General features: G+C 43.2%; 1 protein-coding gene across 5 annotated transcripts in view; it reads left to right on the top strand.

The window, feature by feature from the left end:
• Nucleotides 1-15,121, top strand: part of KPNA7 (karyopherin subunit alpha 7) — a 102,408-nt gene extending 87,287 nt beyond the window's left edge. For all 5 annotated transcript variants that reach the window (XM_045048104.1, XM_045048101.1, XM_045048103.1 and 2 more), the window contains 5 exons: nt 1,423-1,686; nt 3,100-3,333; nt 5,325-5,507; nt 11,833-11,979; nt 14,916-15,121. In XM_045048104.1, the coding sequence (XP_044904039.1) occupies nt 1,423-1,686; nt 3,100-3,333; nt 5,325-5,507; nt 11,833-11,979; nt 14,916-15,029 (942 nt within the window). In that variant the 3' untranslated portion in view covers nt 15,030-15,121. The remainder of the gene's footprint in view (nt 1-1,422; nt 1,687-3,099; nt 3,334-5,324; nt 5,508-11,832; nt 11,980-14,915) is intronic.
• Nucleotides 15,122-17,399: the final 2,278 nt, after the last annotated feature.

The raw sequence follows: 17,399 nt of genomic DNA, 5'->3' as shown, positions 1-17,399 counted from the left end.
CAAGGGACTTAGACTTCCTCATGCTGACAGAGGGAAGGCTTTGAAGGATCTCAAGGCAGGAAGTGAAGTGATCTGATCTTTTAGAAAGACCCTTCTGGCTGCTTGTAAAATGATAGCAAATGGAGATGGGATGCTGCCATGTTGGACATGGGAGATAGAAAGAAGCAAGGATGCCCTCCGGTTTTGGGTTCGCTTGTTATGACGGTCCTCCTAGAGAAATGGGAAGATGGAGGGAAGAAGGAATCAGAGCCTTAATTGTACATATTAAGGTGAAGAGTGTGAGAGACACCATCGTAGCAATGTCAGGATGGATAATGTTGGTCTAGATGATTGTGCACACATCTGTCATCCAGCTGGGCAAGATCAACTAGAGCAGGGCTAGATGCTTACTTTTATAAATAAAGTTTTATTGGAGCATGGCCATCCCCATTTATTTATGCCCATATTGTCAGTTGCTTTTGTAATGTTACAAGGGCAAAGATGACTTGTTGCACCAGAGAAGACCCTATGGTCCATAAAGCTGAGAGTGTTTACTATCTGGCCTTCTATAGAAAGAATTTGCCCCAACCCCTGACCTAGAGTATGAGGAGAGCCTGTGACTAAGTCTCAAGAGTTCTGACACTCCGAAGACAGGCAGAGCCCACCGCAAAGACTGAGAAGAAACAGCCTATTTGGCGATAGAAATGCAGGTTTGGGGTCATAGGCGCCAAAAAGAGCTTTTTCAAGAGGGGTACTAAATACCTCTGATAGGGATGGTAACTTTAAGACTGAAAAAGCAGCTGTTGGATTTGGTGACTTGGAAAAAGCTGATTTCATCACTAAGTAAAAAGAAGTAGGGGCAGAAATCAGACCAGAGGGGTGGAAGAACAAGTAAGAAGCTGCAAGGTAGACGCAAATATAGACACATCCTTGAGGGCTGGACTCTAAAAATAGAAGCAGAACCATGGCTAGAGAGACGGAGGGGTCCCAGAGTGTGGGAGTGATCCAGGGCAGAAAGGTGGTTGTGGGGACAGAATCTTCAAAGGCAAAAATGGGATCCAGATGTGGTGTAGGAAGACTGACCCCTGAACAAAGATCAGAAATGTGGTTGCCACATGTTGGTAGGGTTACTAGGCAGACCAAGCAACTCCTGCTTGACCTTTGTTTTGTCGATGAGAAGTGAAAACAGGGTCATCAACTGAGTCCAGGTGGGAGGGACATTTTGAAGAATCCAAGGAAACCTACATATAACATTTGAATAGGAAACCTAAACTTGTTCTCAGTCTCCCTAGTGTGCATCACTACTAAGAACAAAGTCTGCATGAAGCTCAAATTCTTTGCTTCACACTGGTCAATAATATTGATGAAATATGGCAAGGACATGTAGCCATTGGCCTTTTTCCTTCTTTGCCCCCGATGCTGGAAGCAGTCTCCTTGTTACAGATCACGTTTCTGCGGAACATCACATGGACTTTGTCCAACCTCTGCCGAAACAAGAGCCCTTACCCCTGCAAGAAAGCAGTGAAGCAAATGTTGCCCGTGCTCTTCCACCTCCTGCAGCATGAAGATGGCGAGGTTCTCTCGGACACCTGTTGGGCCCTGTCCTACCTCAGTGATGGCTGTAATGAGCGCATCGGCCAAGTGGTAGACACGGGCGTCCTACCCAGGCTGGTCCAGCTCATGACCAGCTCGGAGCTCAATATCTTGGTAAATGTCCCTGGTCCTGCCTGTCTCTGCATGAACCTTCCAACTAGAATGTGGGAGTCATACTCACTTGAGTGAGACCTCTCCCACCATCAGCTCTAATACTTTACCTAGAACAAAGCTTGTGGTCTGCATTGCCCTGGTCTCTGCTACTGTCTAGCCAAGGACTTGAATGTATTTTGATCGAAAAGCCTAGTGGATGTTAAGTAACTTACTTTTTCTTAATCTGGTAACTAGAAAGTATAGAAAAGCAGCACATTGAAATTGCTTCTGGTCCCTCCACCCTTTTGTGGCCTTTCCTTCCAGTGGTCTGTGCATGTGGATGTTAACCAGTTGGCTAATGCAGGGTATACGTGAGTGTGTGCATGTGTGTGCTAACATAAAGCTCATTATAACATTTAAATTTCTTACTCGAGGGTAAAAGAAAATTCCCTCTTATCCTCTCCCCAGTTTGTTATTAGACTACTGAAATAGTCTAGGTAAAAATGAAACAAAGTCAACATCAAATACTTGGCTAGGATAGGAAACATGTCACTTAGAAGCTTCTTGAAGATATGCCTTAAAACATGGGTGCCCCTTTTGACTTCTATGGCTAGCCTTGTATATTTATGCAGGCTTCGCAATCATCTGTGCCTAGATTAGCATAATATTATTCAGACATCAAGGTTAGTTTGGGGGGATGATATTGAGAGGAGGGAGGGTATGAAGAGAATAAGAAGAAATAAGAAGCTGTATGTCCTGGGTGTCGAGGGCCCATTTGGAACCATCCTTCCAAGGCTGTGATTGGCCTATTCCACCTCTCACTTGAGTAGCAGATACCTAGCATGAAAGGCTAGGAAAACTCTAGAACTGTTGGTGGTCTGTGCTGGGGCAGCCACTACAGTGCAGAGAAACCAGAATGAATGCACAGTCAGCCCTCAGAGGACTGTTGTCTTGAGCCCAATTGCAGACCCATCCTGGGGACCTTCAGAGTTGAGAGGGTGTTTGTGAACACATCAACAAATGCCATTGGGATCTCATTAGCTCCAATTAAATATACAGCAGGAACCTGACACTCCTGCTAAATACAAATTCAGTAGAAGTTACCACATTATAAATACTGTAATCAATTTAGCGATTTTCCCAGTGTAAGATTATGGAAGGACAGCGTCATTTCTTAATAAAGCCATCCCTTGACCTCTGTCTCACTGAACCTGGAACTGTTGAGAGGCTAGCAAGTACCTTCAAACTATGCAAATGGCTACGGATGTGCTGAATTAATAAAGATCATGGATTTGATCATCATTCACAGGTTTCCTGAGCACCATCAACACAGCAGGACGCATATTTGGGAGTGCACATAGCTTGGTGTGACTGTCCCCTTCTGTTGTGATAAATTGGCAAAGCTTGCTTACACTTGCAGCCTTGTTCTTCCAGACCCCCTCTCTCCGCACCGTGGGGAACATCGTCACAGGAACGGATCACCAGACCCAGGTGGCCATTGACGCGGGCATCCTGAACGTGCTGCCCCAGCTCCTGATGCATCCCAGGTCCTCCATCCAGAAGGAGGCGGCTTGGGCCTTGAGCAACGTGGCTGCAGGGCCCTGCCAGCACATCCAGCAGCTGATTGCTTGTGGCACGCTGCCTCCCTTGGTGGCTCTGCTAAAAAATGTAAGTGGTGCATTCTGTGACAAAAGGCTGTTTTCCAATTGGCCCCACGTTGAACCCCTTCAGGAGTTCAGACACCACCTAAGAAGCAAATTACTCGAGATCACAACAGAGCTATGAAACCTTAGTTTCCTAATTCTCCCTGGGGGGGAAAAAAAAAAAAGGAAGAGGCATCCATTTTGGACAACCCATTAAAGACTTAGGAGACTAAACAAGCATTGTTCAATGAAAAGGTGACCCCTCCCACCCCTGCCCCCCCCCCACCCCCGCCAGCTCAAATATTCAGAAAAAAAAATCCTGAGCTGGTAAATATTGGCTTATCTTTGGTGTTAGAAGAATGTGGCATCCACTCTACTTGTCAAGAGAGGGGGAAGTTTTGTTCTGTTAGAGGAGGAAGAACCTATTGGGTTATAGTGATATTGTACACTGGATTTTTTTCAGCGTAAAAAATCACATTGATTGGAGTGGTAATATATACTGAAAATCCAGATATAAGAGTAGAAGTAAAACAAAACCTCCTTCTTCCTCCAGATTCCCACTTCCCTCCCCAGGACAACTCCTATCCGTCAGCATTTCTTTTTGTCCCCTTTGAATGGATGGGCTCAGTTTAATCATCTATAGGTGACAAAAGCCAGGAGTGGTTTTGTCTGGTTGGGGGCAGGGAGGCAAGTGGAATAGGATGGGATAAGAGAAGCTGCCGGTGGTGTTCCTGTCCTGGGGTTGGATGGTGGGTTCCTAGGTGTGCAACCTGAATCAAGGCATCTTTTGATCTATTAGATGCTTCCTATCCTGTGTGCTACCATGAGTCTATATAGATTCTCATCAGAAACCTCCAGTCATGGGGGCACCTGGTGGCTCAGTCAGTTAAGTGTCCGATTTCAGCTCAGGTCATGATCTCATGGTTCCTAAGTTCGAGCCCCACATTGGGCTCTGTGCTGACAGCTCAGAGCCTGGAGCCTGCTTGGGATTCTTTGTCTCATATCTCTCTCTCTCTCTCTCTCTCTCTCTCTCTCTCTCTCTCTCTCTCTCTCTCTCAAAAATAAATAAACATTAAAAAAAAATTAAAAAGACATCCAGCCTTGAATCAAGAAGTAATCTTACTTCAAATTGCTTTTTGAACTACAGTTGGCTTGGAGCCCAAAGTTGTTTTTGGTTATTGAGTTTCTTTCTTTCTTTCTTTCTTTCTTTCTTTCTTTCTTTCTTTCTTTCTTTCTTTCTTTCTTTCTTTCTTTCTTTCTTTCTTTCTTTCTTCCTTCCTTCCTTCCTTCCTTCCTTCCTTCCTTCCTTCCTTCCTTCCTTCCTTTCTTTCCTTTCTTTCCTTTCTTTCCTTTCTTTCCTTTCTTTCTCTTTTTACACTGAGGTCACAGTTTTCCCCAGCCATAAAATGGGAATAACTCCTTCTGCACAGGGATAGAAGGATCTATGATAAATGACTCCCAGATCTCTGGGCAAAGTGTTTCTTACAAATGCAAGGAATGCATTGAGTGATATTTCAATGGTCTTCCTCTGACACCTCTGGTCTGGCTCATTCCCTGAGATCACTTTGTGTGCTCAGCTTTGTAGCTATGGAGCTTCTTGTCCATAGTTTCCCTGCATCCGAAAGACTAAGGGCATCTGCCTTTCCCCTCCTCACACTCTGTCTCTCTCTCTCTCAAAAGTTAAAAAATAAAATAATTCCAAGGATAATTTCTAATATATATAGATTATCTGGATTGGTTTATGTTCGTTATATTATTCCCATAACTTGACTTAAGGAAATGAGTCCATTCCAACTTAGAACTTCCCTCTAAGTCCTAATGGGAGCCTGTCTGCTCCTTGGCTTCTCAAAGGTGCTATCCTCTGTTCAAGAACTAGAGGCAAATTGCTGATGTGTTCGACGTAAATTATATATACAGTCTTGGCTGTCACCAGCCTACCTAGAAATTGAACTAAGTTAGCATTGCTATATTTAAGTTCTTAAGGATCCATAAAGATTGTAAACATTGTTTATTCAGGGAGAATTTAAAGTCCAGAAAGAGGCTGTTTGGACCGTGGCAAACTTCACAACTGGAGGCACCATAGACCAGTTGATCCAGCTTGTCCACTCTGGAGTCTTGGAGCCACTGGTGAATCTGCTTACCATCCAAGACCCCAAAATTGTTACCATCATCCTTGATGTTATCTCTCTTATCCTCAAGGTGAGCTGCTCTAAGCAGGTTGGGTTTTGTTTTGTTTTGTTTTGTTTTTTTAAGTAGGTTGGTTTTGAAATAGCAGTCTCCAAACCGAAGGCATTTATTTTGGTTCTTAAAACCCCTATGTGGATTCTCTTTCCACTCCCCCAACCCTCCTCCTATTCATGCATCCTATGGAAAACAAAAACAAGAGGCCTTTCAAAGAAGGCCCATCTTCATTTTTTCAAGTGAGTGACCATATGCCTAACATTGTTTCAGATGCTCAGGATACCACAGAACAAAGTCCTTGCTCTGGTAGAGCTTATATATTAATGGGGAGAGAAACAGACCCAACAACTGGGAGTTTATGTGATGAAGGGTCAGTCGCTGATGGCTCAGAGCAGGAAGGTAATGGTGATCCCATCAATGTAGTAGTCAGGAGAAACTTGTCTCAGGAAGAACATGCATGCAAAGACCAAAGAGAAATGAGTGAATCTTATGGATATCTGGGGAAAGAGGGCTCAAGGATGGGCGGGAGCAAAGGGATGGAAGGTGGTGGTCAGGCTCAGAGCATCCATATCACATAAGGTATGTGAAAACCTTGGCTTACTCTGAGTGAGATGGAGAAACCAATCAAATGTTTGAAGCCGGGAAAAGCAGTCCTGTACACCACATGGCTGGCTCTTCTAGAAGGCTAAAACATAGGATACACCTGAAAGAGAAGCAAGAAGTTAGCAGAGATGGATGCTGAAATTGGACTACAAAGCCTTGAATTAGAACTCCAGGAAAGTTTTATTTCTTAAATAAAGGCAAATTAAGCCAATGTTCATAAACCATTTGTGTCAGTTCTATATTGCTGCATGATCAGTTACTCCCTACTGGTCTAAAACAAATACAATAAAACCTTGGATTGTGAGTAACTTGTTCTGTGCATGTTCTACAAGACAAGCAAACATTTCTAATAAGTTTTAACCTGATAAACAATCTATGCCTTGCAATACAAGTCATACATGATGCCGAATGTCCCATGATCACAACTGAGCCAATGGTTCTTCTCTCTCTCTTGCTACTGGATTGTGGGCGATCATCTTCCATGCTTGGATGCTCAGTTTCAGGCTGCAGTGTTTGGCAGAAATTGACGATTTTTCAGAATGTTGGAAGGTGCCCACAACTGGCACTAGTGCATTTTTTGTCACTTCAAAGCACCTGTGGACAGTCCTTTGCCTTTCCATACAAGAGTAAGCTTAGGAATTCTCCCATTCTAGGTCAGATTGCCTGTAGATATAGACCCTTTACTCTATGCCTTATTGCTAGTTACATTAAATACAGTATATGACAAGAGTTTAATAATTACTGTAGTCAGCATCCATGCGAGCTTAGACCTGGCCCCCAGGCAGAAAAAGATTGAAAAGAAAGATGGTAATAAGGAGATGATTACGGTGGAAGTGACGAAGGAAATCAAGAAGTATGAACGAGGTATGTGAGTGGCTAAAACTGCAAGATTTTAGAAGAAGTCGACGTTGACCATTTGCACAATATTAAAGAAGAAAGAAGGGGGCTGGATGCAGCAAAAGGATATCAAATATCAAAGCAATGGCCACATATTCTGGAAGATGGAGAAAAGTTGCTTCTGTTTTAGATAGAAGAAACTAGCAGGTGATGCTGTGCCCAAGAACTTTGTCTGCAAGAAGGCAAAGGCCTTGTACACCAACCCTGTCAGTAAACTGCCAGTATGTCAACAGAAAATGAAGTCTTCAAAGCAAGCAGGGACTGGTTTGATAACTTTAAGAGGAGAAGTGACATCCATAGTGTTGCGAGACATGGAGAGGCTGCGAGTTCTGACGCTAAGGCAGCTAAAGCTACTGCCACCGAGTTCCAGAAGCTCATGGTTTCCAAGTGTGACCTGCCAGAACAAGTTTTTAACTTGATGAGCCAGGGCTTTTTTGGAAAAAGATGCCAAAGAGGACCGACATTACAAGATAAGAGCACATAATGCCCAGTCTCAAGCCCACAAAAGACCGTCTCACCCTCGTGCTTGGTGCTAATGCAAGCAGGGATTTTATTTTGTTTTTAATAATTTTTTAAGTTTATTATTCAGAGAGCACAATCTGGGGAGGGGCAGAGAGAGAGAGATGGACAGACAGACACAGAGACACAGAATCTGAAGCAGGCTCCAGGCTCTGAGCTGTCCACACAGAGTCTGACGTGGGGCTTGAGCCCATGAACCATGAGATCATGACCTGAGCCAAAGTCAGAAACTTAACTGACTGAGCCACCCAGGTGCCCCACAAGTGGGGATTTTATTTTAGTTTTTTTAATGATTATTTATTTTTGAGAGAGAGAGAGAGAGAGAGAGAGAGAGAGAGAGAGAGAGTGTGTGTGTGTGTGTGTGTGTGTGTGTGTGTGTGTGTGTGAATGAGGAAAAGGGAGAGAGGGAGACACAGAATTCTAAGCAGGCTCTGAGCTGTCCACACAGAACCAGATGTGGGGCTCAAACTCACAAACTGCAAGATTGTGACCTGAGCCGAAGTCAGCCTACTGAGCCACCTACTCAACCTACTGAGCCAGCCAGGTGCCCCGCAAGTGGGGATTTTAAAGTCAAGCCCCTGTTCATGTATGATTCCAAGAATCCATGAGCCTTCAAGAAATGCAAGGTGCAGAAGAGCCAGTTAAACATTATGTGGAGGTCCAACAGTAAGTCTTGGGTCACTCATATCTTGTTCATTGGGTGGATCAATGAGGCCTTCAGTCCTGCAGAATTTTAGAAAAGAATTTGTCACACAAAACCTTACTGGTTATGGATAATGCTCCTGTTCACCTGCCAGGCTTTGAGGACCACTTACTGAAGGAACTTGAGTTCATTAAGGTCAAGTTCCTTCCTCCCAACACCATTCCAATTTTCTAGCCCATGGATCAGGAGGTTCATTTCGAACTTTAAAAAGCTTCATAGCAAAGCACTATTTCAGCAATGCTTCAAGGTGACCAAAGAAACAAACCTTACCCTCCGAGGGTTTTGGAAAAATCATTTGCACATCATGAACTGCCTCAAGATCATTGATAAAGCCTGGTATGGGATCACCGAGAGAACCCTTGATTTTGCTTGGAGAAAACTGTGGCCCGATTGCATTCTTGGACATGACTTAGAGGGGCTTGCTTATGAATAGGAGCCAGCAGTTGTTGATGAAATTGTGTTCTTGGGAAAGGCCATGGGACTGGAGGTGAAGGAGGATGACATTCAAGAGCTGGTAGGGGAACATGGCCGGGAGCTGACCACTGACAGACTGATGGATCTGCTTCGTGAGTAACAGCAAGAGGTTTTGCAGGAGATCGCCTCTGCAGAGGAGAGAAGAAAAAGGCAGAGGAATCCCTCACTTCAAATGAGATTATGGAGATGTGTGAAATGTGGGAGACAGTGCAAAATTTTGTAGAAAAGCACCACACAAATAAGACTGTAGCAGTGTGAGCAATTAATCTGTTTAACAACAATGCAATGTTATTTCCGCAAAATCCTCAAAAGGAGCAAAAGCAATGTCATCGGATAGGCTCCTTGTTAAAGTTGCATGAAAAGAAAAAGATTCTATTGAGCCAATAGATAGCAGTGATTCCGTTAGTGATAGTGAAGTTTGTCCCACACAATAACCCTCCTCTCCCTTGTCTCCTTCACACCAGCCATAAAGATTTTCAAAGATAAGTGCAGGTTAATCAGTGTTTCTTTATACCTTGTATTTATTTTGTATTATATTACAGTATTCTAATGATTTTTATATGAATATTTTGGGGTTGTGGAATGATTCATCTGAGTTCCCATTATTTCTTTCAGGGAAATTAGTTTTGATAGACAAGTGTGTTGGATTACGAGCATGTTTCTGGAACGAATTATGTTCCCAAACCAAGCTTTTACTTTATTATCTCATCTAGTTTCTGGGGTTAGGAATCTGGGGATAGCTTAGCTAGATGATTCTGGCTCAGGGTCTATTATGAGATTCAAGGTGTCAACTGGGGCTGCAGTTTCATCTGAAGGCTTGATGGAAGCTGAGGAGCAGCTTTCAAGATGGCTCACTCATATGCCTGGAAAGTTGTCACTTTCCTGGACCTGGAGCTCTTCATAGGACCATTTATGTGTATTCTCATCATGGTAGCTGGCTTCCTCTGGAACAAGCAATCTAGGAAAGCAAGGTGGACGCCCCAGTGGCTTTTATGACCTAACCTTGGAAGTCATTCCAACAACATGGTCCTATTGGTTACACAGATCAGCCCCACTCAACATGGGAGGAAACTATACAAGGGTGTGAATATCAGGAGTTAGAGATCATCTGAGGCCATCTTGAAGGCTGGCTATATTCATCTGGTTAAGGTCCTTTTATATGCGATGAAGCCGTTTGAAGAATTTCAAAGTAACACCAGGGGATTCCTTTTAAAAGCTCACTTTAATCATCCTTTTCATGTAACTGTCTTAGAAAGAACTGACCTGAGTCAAGAACAGATTTGAAATAGCACCCAATTAGACATGAAGACTGAGCAAATCACATGGATGAAGCATAGAGACTTGGCCGCCTGTAGACAAAGTTGGACATAACGACATAACACATTGGTGAAAGCACACTTGTGGGCTGGAGAAATTGAACTTCATCTGTTTCATTTGAATTAAACATTTGGGATTTTTTTTCCTTGGAGGCATCTGGGAAAACCACATCTGATAGATCAGAGAAAGGCACTGGAATAGCAGGTTAGGAGGACAAGGTAGCAGAGAGCCTCTAATGGCCGGCAGAGTGCAGCTTGAAGTGACTTTGGGGCTGTTTGCTCTTCTGCCAACATCCAGAATCCTTCTCCAGGGCTCTGCTTGCCCTGGGTCATCCCATATCCCCCAGCTTTCTTTCTGAGGCTATCCTAGCTCATTGGTCCTGCCTTGGTTTCTTCACTGAAAGCCAAAACTCATTTTGGACCCCAGATAGGACCAAAGAGTGTCCAGCTTTAGACAAAACAGTACAGACTCTCATCAGGTAGACGGTGTGACCTAAATAAGGTTTAATTTGGACCACAGGAGGTTTTCTTATTGCTCACAAAATAAAGAGCAGAGCCCTTTGGAGATGACACCAGAGCTGCTTCTTTATTTCTCTTTCCCCAAATAGGCTATTTAGCTAGCTGGATTATTCCCTCTTCTCCTAATAAGCAACACTTAACCCTTCAAAAAGTTGTCGTTGCCATTCCTTGTTTTGGGAATGCTGGGAGTTTCCTATGGTTGGCCCTGGCGCAGCACTGTTTTTCAAGAAGGTGTGTTACTTCCCAAGCCTTTTATGCACATCTTCTATAACGTAAACCACTGATCATTTACTGTGTTCTACTTTCTGTATTGCGACAATTATCTACCTGACTGCCCCAAAAATTAGTTATGAAAAGGCCTTTTCTAAATCCCATCTTGAGCTCTAGTTTTGTAGGCCTCGCCCACAGTCTATGTACAAGTGTTTGAATGAATGAACAGCCCCAGATGATAAATCCGATGATGAGCATTGGATCAAATCCACTCATGTTATTTGTTTCCAGGGACTTGGTTATTTGCCATGGTGTTGCTCAGGGTCCCCTTAGTCTTACCTCTCAAGGCTTTATGGTGAGGGTAGGGCCAGAACACTTCTATTTAAATAGCATTCCTTAGGGTGCCTGGGTGACTCAGTCGGTTGAGCATCTGACTTTGGCTCAGGTTGTAATCTCATGGTTTGTGGGTTTGAGCCCCACATTGGGCTCACTGCTGTCAGTGCAGAGCCCACTTCAGATCTTCTGTCCCCTCTCTGTTTGCCCCTCCCCTGCTCATGCTCTCTCTCTCTCTCAAAAATAAAGCATTACTTGAACATTCTTTCAAACTGTATTACTATTTTTTTTTTTTTTTTGAGAGTGAGAGGGCACAAGTGAGCAAGGGGAGAGAGACAGGGGAAGAGAGAGAATACCATGAAGGGCAGAGAAGGGGAGACAGAGAAGCAGGGCTCCCCCAAAGTGGAGTTCGAGCTCACGAACTGTGAGATTATGACTTGAGCCAAAGTCTGATGCTTAACCGACTGAGCTACCCAGGTGCCCCCCTCAAACTGTATTTTAAACCATTTCCATTAATTAGAAGGGAGATGGCTATTAAACAGTAATAGCAATGTATTTGTGGAGGGCAGCTTACTTGGCAAAAATTGTATTTTGTGCAATTAATATAAACCTAAATATGTGTACTATAAATACCCCAAAGAGGAGTAAGATCCTGCAGTCTTAATTAGGGAAAAATAAAACTATGGCTGCCCATTCTGGAACAGGAGCCTTTGACTCCCCTGAGGCGAAGCTCCGCCTCCAAAGAGCTTTTTTTCTTACATACCCACAGGCAGCAGAGAAGCTTTCAGAGAAGGAAAACATGTGTCTCCTGATAGAAGAAATCGGTGGTGTTGATAAAATTGAGGCCTTGCAACTTCATGAGAACCCTCAGGTTGCCCTGACTGCTTTGAACATTATCGAGAACCATTTTTGTGAGGTAAGTGATTGCAGAGCGGGTAGGAGCACTCACACCTCCTGGTGAGGCACCTTAGCAGGTGATCACTGGGCAGGTGCCTGTGCTGCCCCTGGGAGGTGGGTGACCGGACAGGTGGGCTTCTCTTGTGACTTAGCTCGACTTAGCTCTGAGTTTCTCCCCCTGTCCATGTTGAATGGGCTGCCTTTGAGGGGCAGCTTCCCGGCTCCTGGAAATCACTCTAGTCCCATAAAGGCTTGCCCTGCTGTCTCTGGTTTAGAATTTTGTTCTTTTTTTTTTTTTTTTTTGTCTTTCCCCCTGCTTTCCTCTTGTGGTGAGGAAGGGAGCAGGAGGGAGGGGCTATGATGCTGAAGTGATTTATTTTTTATCTCTATTTAAATGTTTTTATTTTTGAGAGAGAGACACATGAGCAGGGAAGGGGGAGAGAGAGAGAGAGAGAGTGACAGAGACACAGAATCTGAAGCAGGCTCTAGGCTCTGAGCTGTCAGCACAGAGTCTGACATGGGCTTGAACTTGGGAAAGGCAAGATCATGACCTGAGCCAAAGTCGAATGCTTAACCGACTGAGCCACCCAGGCACCCCTGAAATTATTATTATTATTATTTTTACTGAAAAACCCAACTAAGGCAGTCCCAGCTTCTGAAAAATGATTTTGCTACTTACTGCATTTTGTTTCTTTCCAGAACACAGGGTTTGGGATAAACTGCACACAAGGCTTTTAACTTTTCTGCAGGAGCAGGGAATAATGATCAGACAGCATTAGACATTTCTTTATATGTGTTTTATTTAATAAAATATGTGCAACATAAAACTTAACATTTTAACCATTTCTAAGTGTATAGTTCAGGGTCATTAAAAGTACCTTCACAGGGGTACCCGGGTGGTTCAGTTGGTTAAACATCCAACTCTTGATTTTGGATCAGGTCATGGTCCTAGGATCATAAGATCAAACCTAAGTCTTAAGATTTGAGCCCCAAGTCGGCTCAGAGTGGAGTGTGGAGCTTGCTTAAGATTGTCTGTCTCTGGGGTGCCTGGGTGGCTCACTAGATTGAGTGTCTGACTTTTCAGCCCAGGTCATGATCTCGAGGTTCATGAGTTCAAGCCCTGCACTGAGTTCTGTGCTAACAGCTCGGAGCCAGGAGCCTGCTTTGGATTCTGTGTCTCCCTTTCTCTCTGCCCCTCCCTCACTCTTATTCTGTCTCTCAAAAATGAATAAATGTTAAAAAAAAAAAAAAGATTCTTTCTCCCTCTGTCCTTCCCCTGTGTGTGCGCGCGCGCGCGCTCTCTCTCTCTCTCTCTCTCTCTCTCTCTCTCAAAAAACAAAACAAACAAAAAAAACTTACACGTTGCTGGGTAGCAGTCACCACCATCCTCTCTAGAACTCTTTCATGTTTCCGAAGTGAAGCTCTGTTCCCAGTAAACATGGACTCCCCATTCTTCCTCCCCCGAAGTCCCTGACAACCACCATTTAACATTTTGTCTCTGTGAATTTGACTACTGTAAATAGCTCATGTAAGTGGAATCATACGGTATTTGTGCTTTTGTGATTGGTTCATTTTACTTGGCATAATGCCCTCAAGGTTCATCCATGTTGTAGCCGGTGTCAGAATCACCTTTATTTTCTTTAGGCTGAGTAATATTCCATTGTGTGTATATACTACATTTTGGTTTATCCATTCCTCATGGATCTTTACTCGGACTGTTCTTTTGACTATTGGGAATAATGTTGCTTTGAGTATGAGCAAATACCAAACAAATAACTGTTTGGAATTCCTGCTTTCAGTTCTTTTGGGTATATATACAGAAGTGGGATTGTTGGGTCATATAGTAATTCTATTTTTAACTTTTGAGGAATTGCTATACTACTATCCACAGGGAATGCATCATTGTACATTCCGACCAGCAATGCACAAGGGTTCCCATTTTTCAACATCCTTACCAATACGTGTTGTTTTCTGGTTTTTTGATCCTAGTCATTCTAATGGGTATGAAGTTGTGGCTTATTGTGGTTTTGAGTTGCGTTTGCGTTAGATAGTGTTCATATGAAGGTGAGCTCAAAGTTCTTAAGTGGCCCACTAAACATAGGGCTGGGGTTTTACGGAATGAGTGACACTCCATTAGGCATCAAATTGGAATCGTCAGCAAAATCCAGAGCCATACAACAAATACGACCATGTTGGTGGTTTGTTGCTACCTGAAGTCAGTCAATACTGGTTTGGGACCAAGGGGGTGCTCTCCAAACAGAGAGGACCCACAACAGCAATCAGCATCTTCTGGGTTAAGGCTCCTACAAAACTTTGTAAGTAGGAAACCCATCTCTCAAAGGAGTTTCAGATTCCTAGGACTCATCCAAGGGCTCCAGGCTAAAGACTTCTGATGTAGAAGTAACAACTACCTACACTGTGTCCTTACTCACTGTAAGGGCACTGTTCTATGTATCAAGACTGCACTTAAAAATAATCCAGACACAAGAGGACAAATACCATATGATCTCACTTACATTAGGGACCTAGGAGTATCAAACCCACAGAGGCTTGCAGGAAAATGGTGGGTGCCAGGAGCTGGAAGAGAAGGAAATATTCAGGAGTTAGTGTTTAATAAGTACAGAGCTTGGGTTTGAAATGACAAGAAAGTTCTAGAAACGGATGGTCGTGGTTGCACAGAAATGTGAAGGAACTTGATGCCATGGAACTCTCTACTTACAAATGGTTAAAAGTGGTGAATTTTATGGCGCGTATGTTTTACCACACACATAAACTGTATTTCAGGTAGAGCCTGAGAAATATTTCGGTGCTCTTCTCCTTCACCCTCTTTTCTGAGGGAGCCTTGAGGCTGATTTAGATCAAATTGTTAATCCATAGAAGATGTTAAAGAGTCACCGGTAAGGCAATAACATGCTGGGAGCCTGCAGGTATAATAGTGTCTCTTCTTCCCTGAAGGGAGAAGAAAATGGCACAATATTACCAGCCCTGGACCAAGATTGTGAATACTTAAACCACTTAACAAAAAATTACCAAGGCCCCACGACTTCTAAACCAAGGACCACACCCTAATGGGTAACTTCTTTAAGAACCTTCTAGATCTTGGCATGCCGCAGGTGTAAAGCTTTTTAAACTGAATGTTAATAAAAGTTTCGACACATTCACCTCCTTCTATCAAAAACGCCGTTAAAACAATTGCATCTTAAAGCCATGTGGAATTCATCTCCTAAGAATGTGTGGTTTAGCGGTTACCTTTAAGGATCTTAAAGGAAGACACTAAAAACAGTAAAATGGTCTATAGCTATTTAAGACAAACTTTGGCTTGTAGACTTGATTTAACCAGTAATTCGTATTTCTTTCCCCTTCTCTTTTCATGGAATGCCTGTTAGTACAGAACATTCTTCAGGGAAAGCTGTGTGGGTGATGGTCATAAGGAGAGTAGAATGGGCTGGGAAGGACCTAGGACCACAATACTAGGTAGTGTTGTGATGGGTGTGGGATATGCTCTGAGGATTGGACTTGATTTATATTATTTGAGTGTAGAGATGGGATCAAATTCTATTGTGGTCTGAAGCATCACACCAAAAAGTCATGCCCAAAGCATGTCTTCACGCGTCCTTGATAAGTGAGGAGGAAAGATGTGTGGGTGTCCATCTAAAATACTGCTGGGGGCTGGGGCACCTGGGTGGCTCAGTCAGTTGAGCGTCCGACTTCAGCTCAGGTCATGATCTCACAGTCCATGAGTTCGAGCTCTGCGTCGGGCTCTGTGCTGACAGCTCAGAACCTGGAGCCTGCTTCGGGTTCTGTGTCTCCCTCTCTCTCTGACCCTCCCCTGTTCATGCTCTGTCTCAAAATAAATAAATATTAAAAAAAATTTTAAATACTGCTGGGAGGTATCTGGGTGGTTCAGTCAGTTAAGCATCTAACTCTTGATTTCGGCTCAGGTCATGACATGGGATAAAGCCCCGCATTGGGCTCTGCACAGATAGTGCAGAGCCTGCTTGGGATTCATATTCTCTCTCTCTCTCTCTCTCTCTCTCTCTCTCTCTCTCCCTCTCCCTCTCCCTCTCCCTCTCCCTCTCCCTCTCCCTCTCCCTCTCCCTCTCGTTCACACGTTCTCTCTCTCTCTCTCTCTCTCTCTCTCTCTCTCTCTCTCTCTCAAATATTAAAAAAAAAAATAGGGGTGCCTGGGTGGCTCAGTTGGTTAAGAATTTGACTCTTGATTTTGGCTCAGATCATGATTCCACAGTTTCTGTATCAAACCCTGTGTCAGGCTCTGTGCTGACAGCATGGAGCCTGCTTAGGATTCTCTCTCTCCCTCCCTCTATGCCTCACCCCCCCTCCAGGATCTCAATAAATAAATAAGCTTTAAAAAAAAAAAACCTTAAAGAAATACTCTTGAGAGACCATTCATGTTCTCACAAATGTCTCCTTTAGTGGTGAGAACAAAGCTACGATTTAGTGGACATTAGATCTTCCAATGAGCATCCTCATCAACTTTTGAGGTGACTATGCCCGCTGCTGAGGGCTATGTTGGTGGGATGAGATCTTTGGTATTTTGCTTTCCCATGTGGAAGTGGACCCAAGAGACTCCGTTTCAACTCCCTCTTTCATTCATCAGCTCAGGCCATCCTAGCTTGGCACATCTCTGGCCAAGGACTCTGAATCTTAGACCTAGGGATTGAGCACAGAAGAAACAAATAGTTGGAGAGCATTCACTCACTCCAGTGGCAGGGCCTTATGCTCAGTGGAATGGACATTTTTCTGTGGTTACCTGCTTCCTGCTTCTCCAAGGCTTCTTTGTAGTCCTCTCTGCTCTCCCATACTCTTTAGAATAGGTTCTCTTTTTTGTTTAAGTAGCCAGAGTTAGTTTGGGTTGCTTGCAACTTAAGAATCTTTAAAGATACACATAGGGTGAAAAACTAAACCATAACTAGTTATTATTTAAGTCCAAAAGATTTATTAAATCCCATTCTGTTAAGACATTGTATAAAATTTGAATTTTAAGTTAAAAAATACAGTGTAAAAAATATAATCTAGGGGCGCCTGGGTGGCTCAGTCAGTTAAGCGGCTGACTTCGGCTCAGGTCATGATCTCCCGGTCTGTAAGTTCAAGCCCTGCGTCAGGCTCTGTGCTGACAGCTCGGAGCCTGGAGCCTGTTTTGGATTCTGTGTCTCCCTCTCTCTGACCCTCCCCCATTCATGCTCTGTCTCTCTCTGTCTCAAAAATAAATAAACATTGAAAAAAAATTAAAAAAAAATATAACCTAAATTGTATATAAAACATTACTATATAGTTCTATATATATAATTCTATATCATATATAAACATATATATAGTTCTATTTTATATATAAATATATATAGTTCTATATACATATAGTTCTATATTGTATATAAATATATATTTTAATTAAAAACAAAACTAAGAATGGAAAAATGA

Source organism: Felis catus, chromosome E3 (assembly GCF_018350175.1).
Source record: "Felis catus isolate Fca126 chromosome E3, F.catus_Fca126_mat1.0, whole genome shotgun sequence".
Lineage (NCBI taxonomy): Eukaryota > Metazoa > Chordata > Mammalia > Carnivora > Felidae > Felis > Felis catus.
Note: the sequence above shows the minus strand (reverse complement) of the source record. Positions and strands in the feature narration are given on the sequence as shown.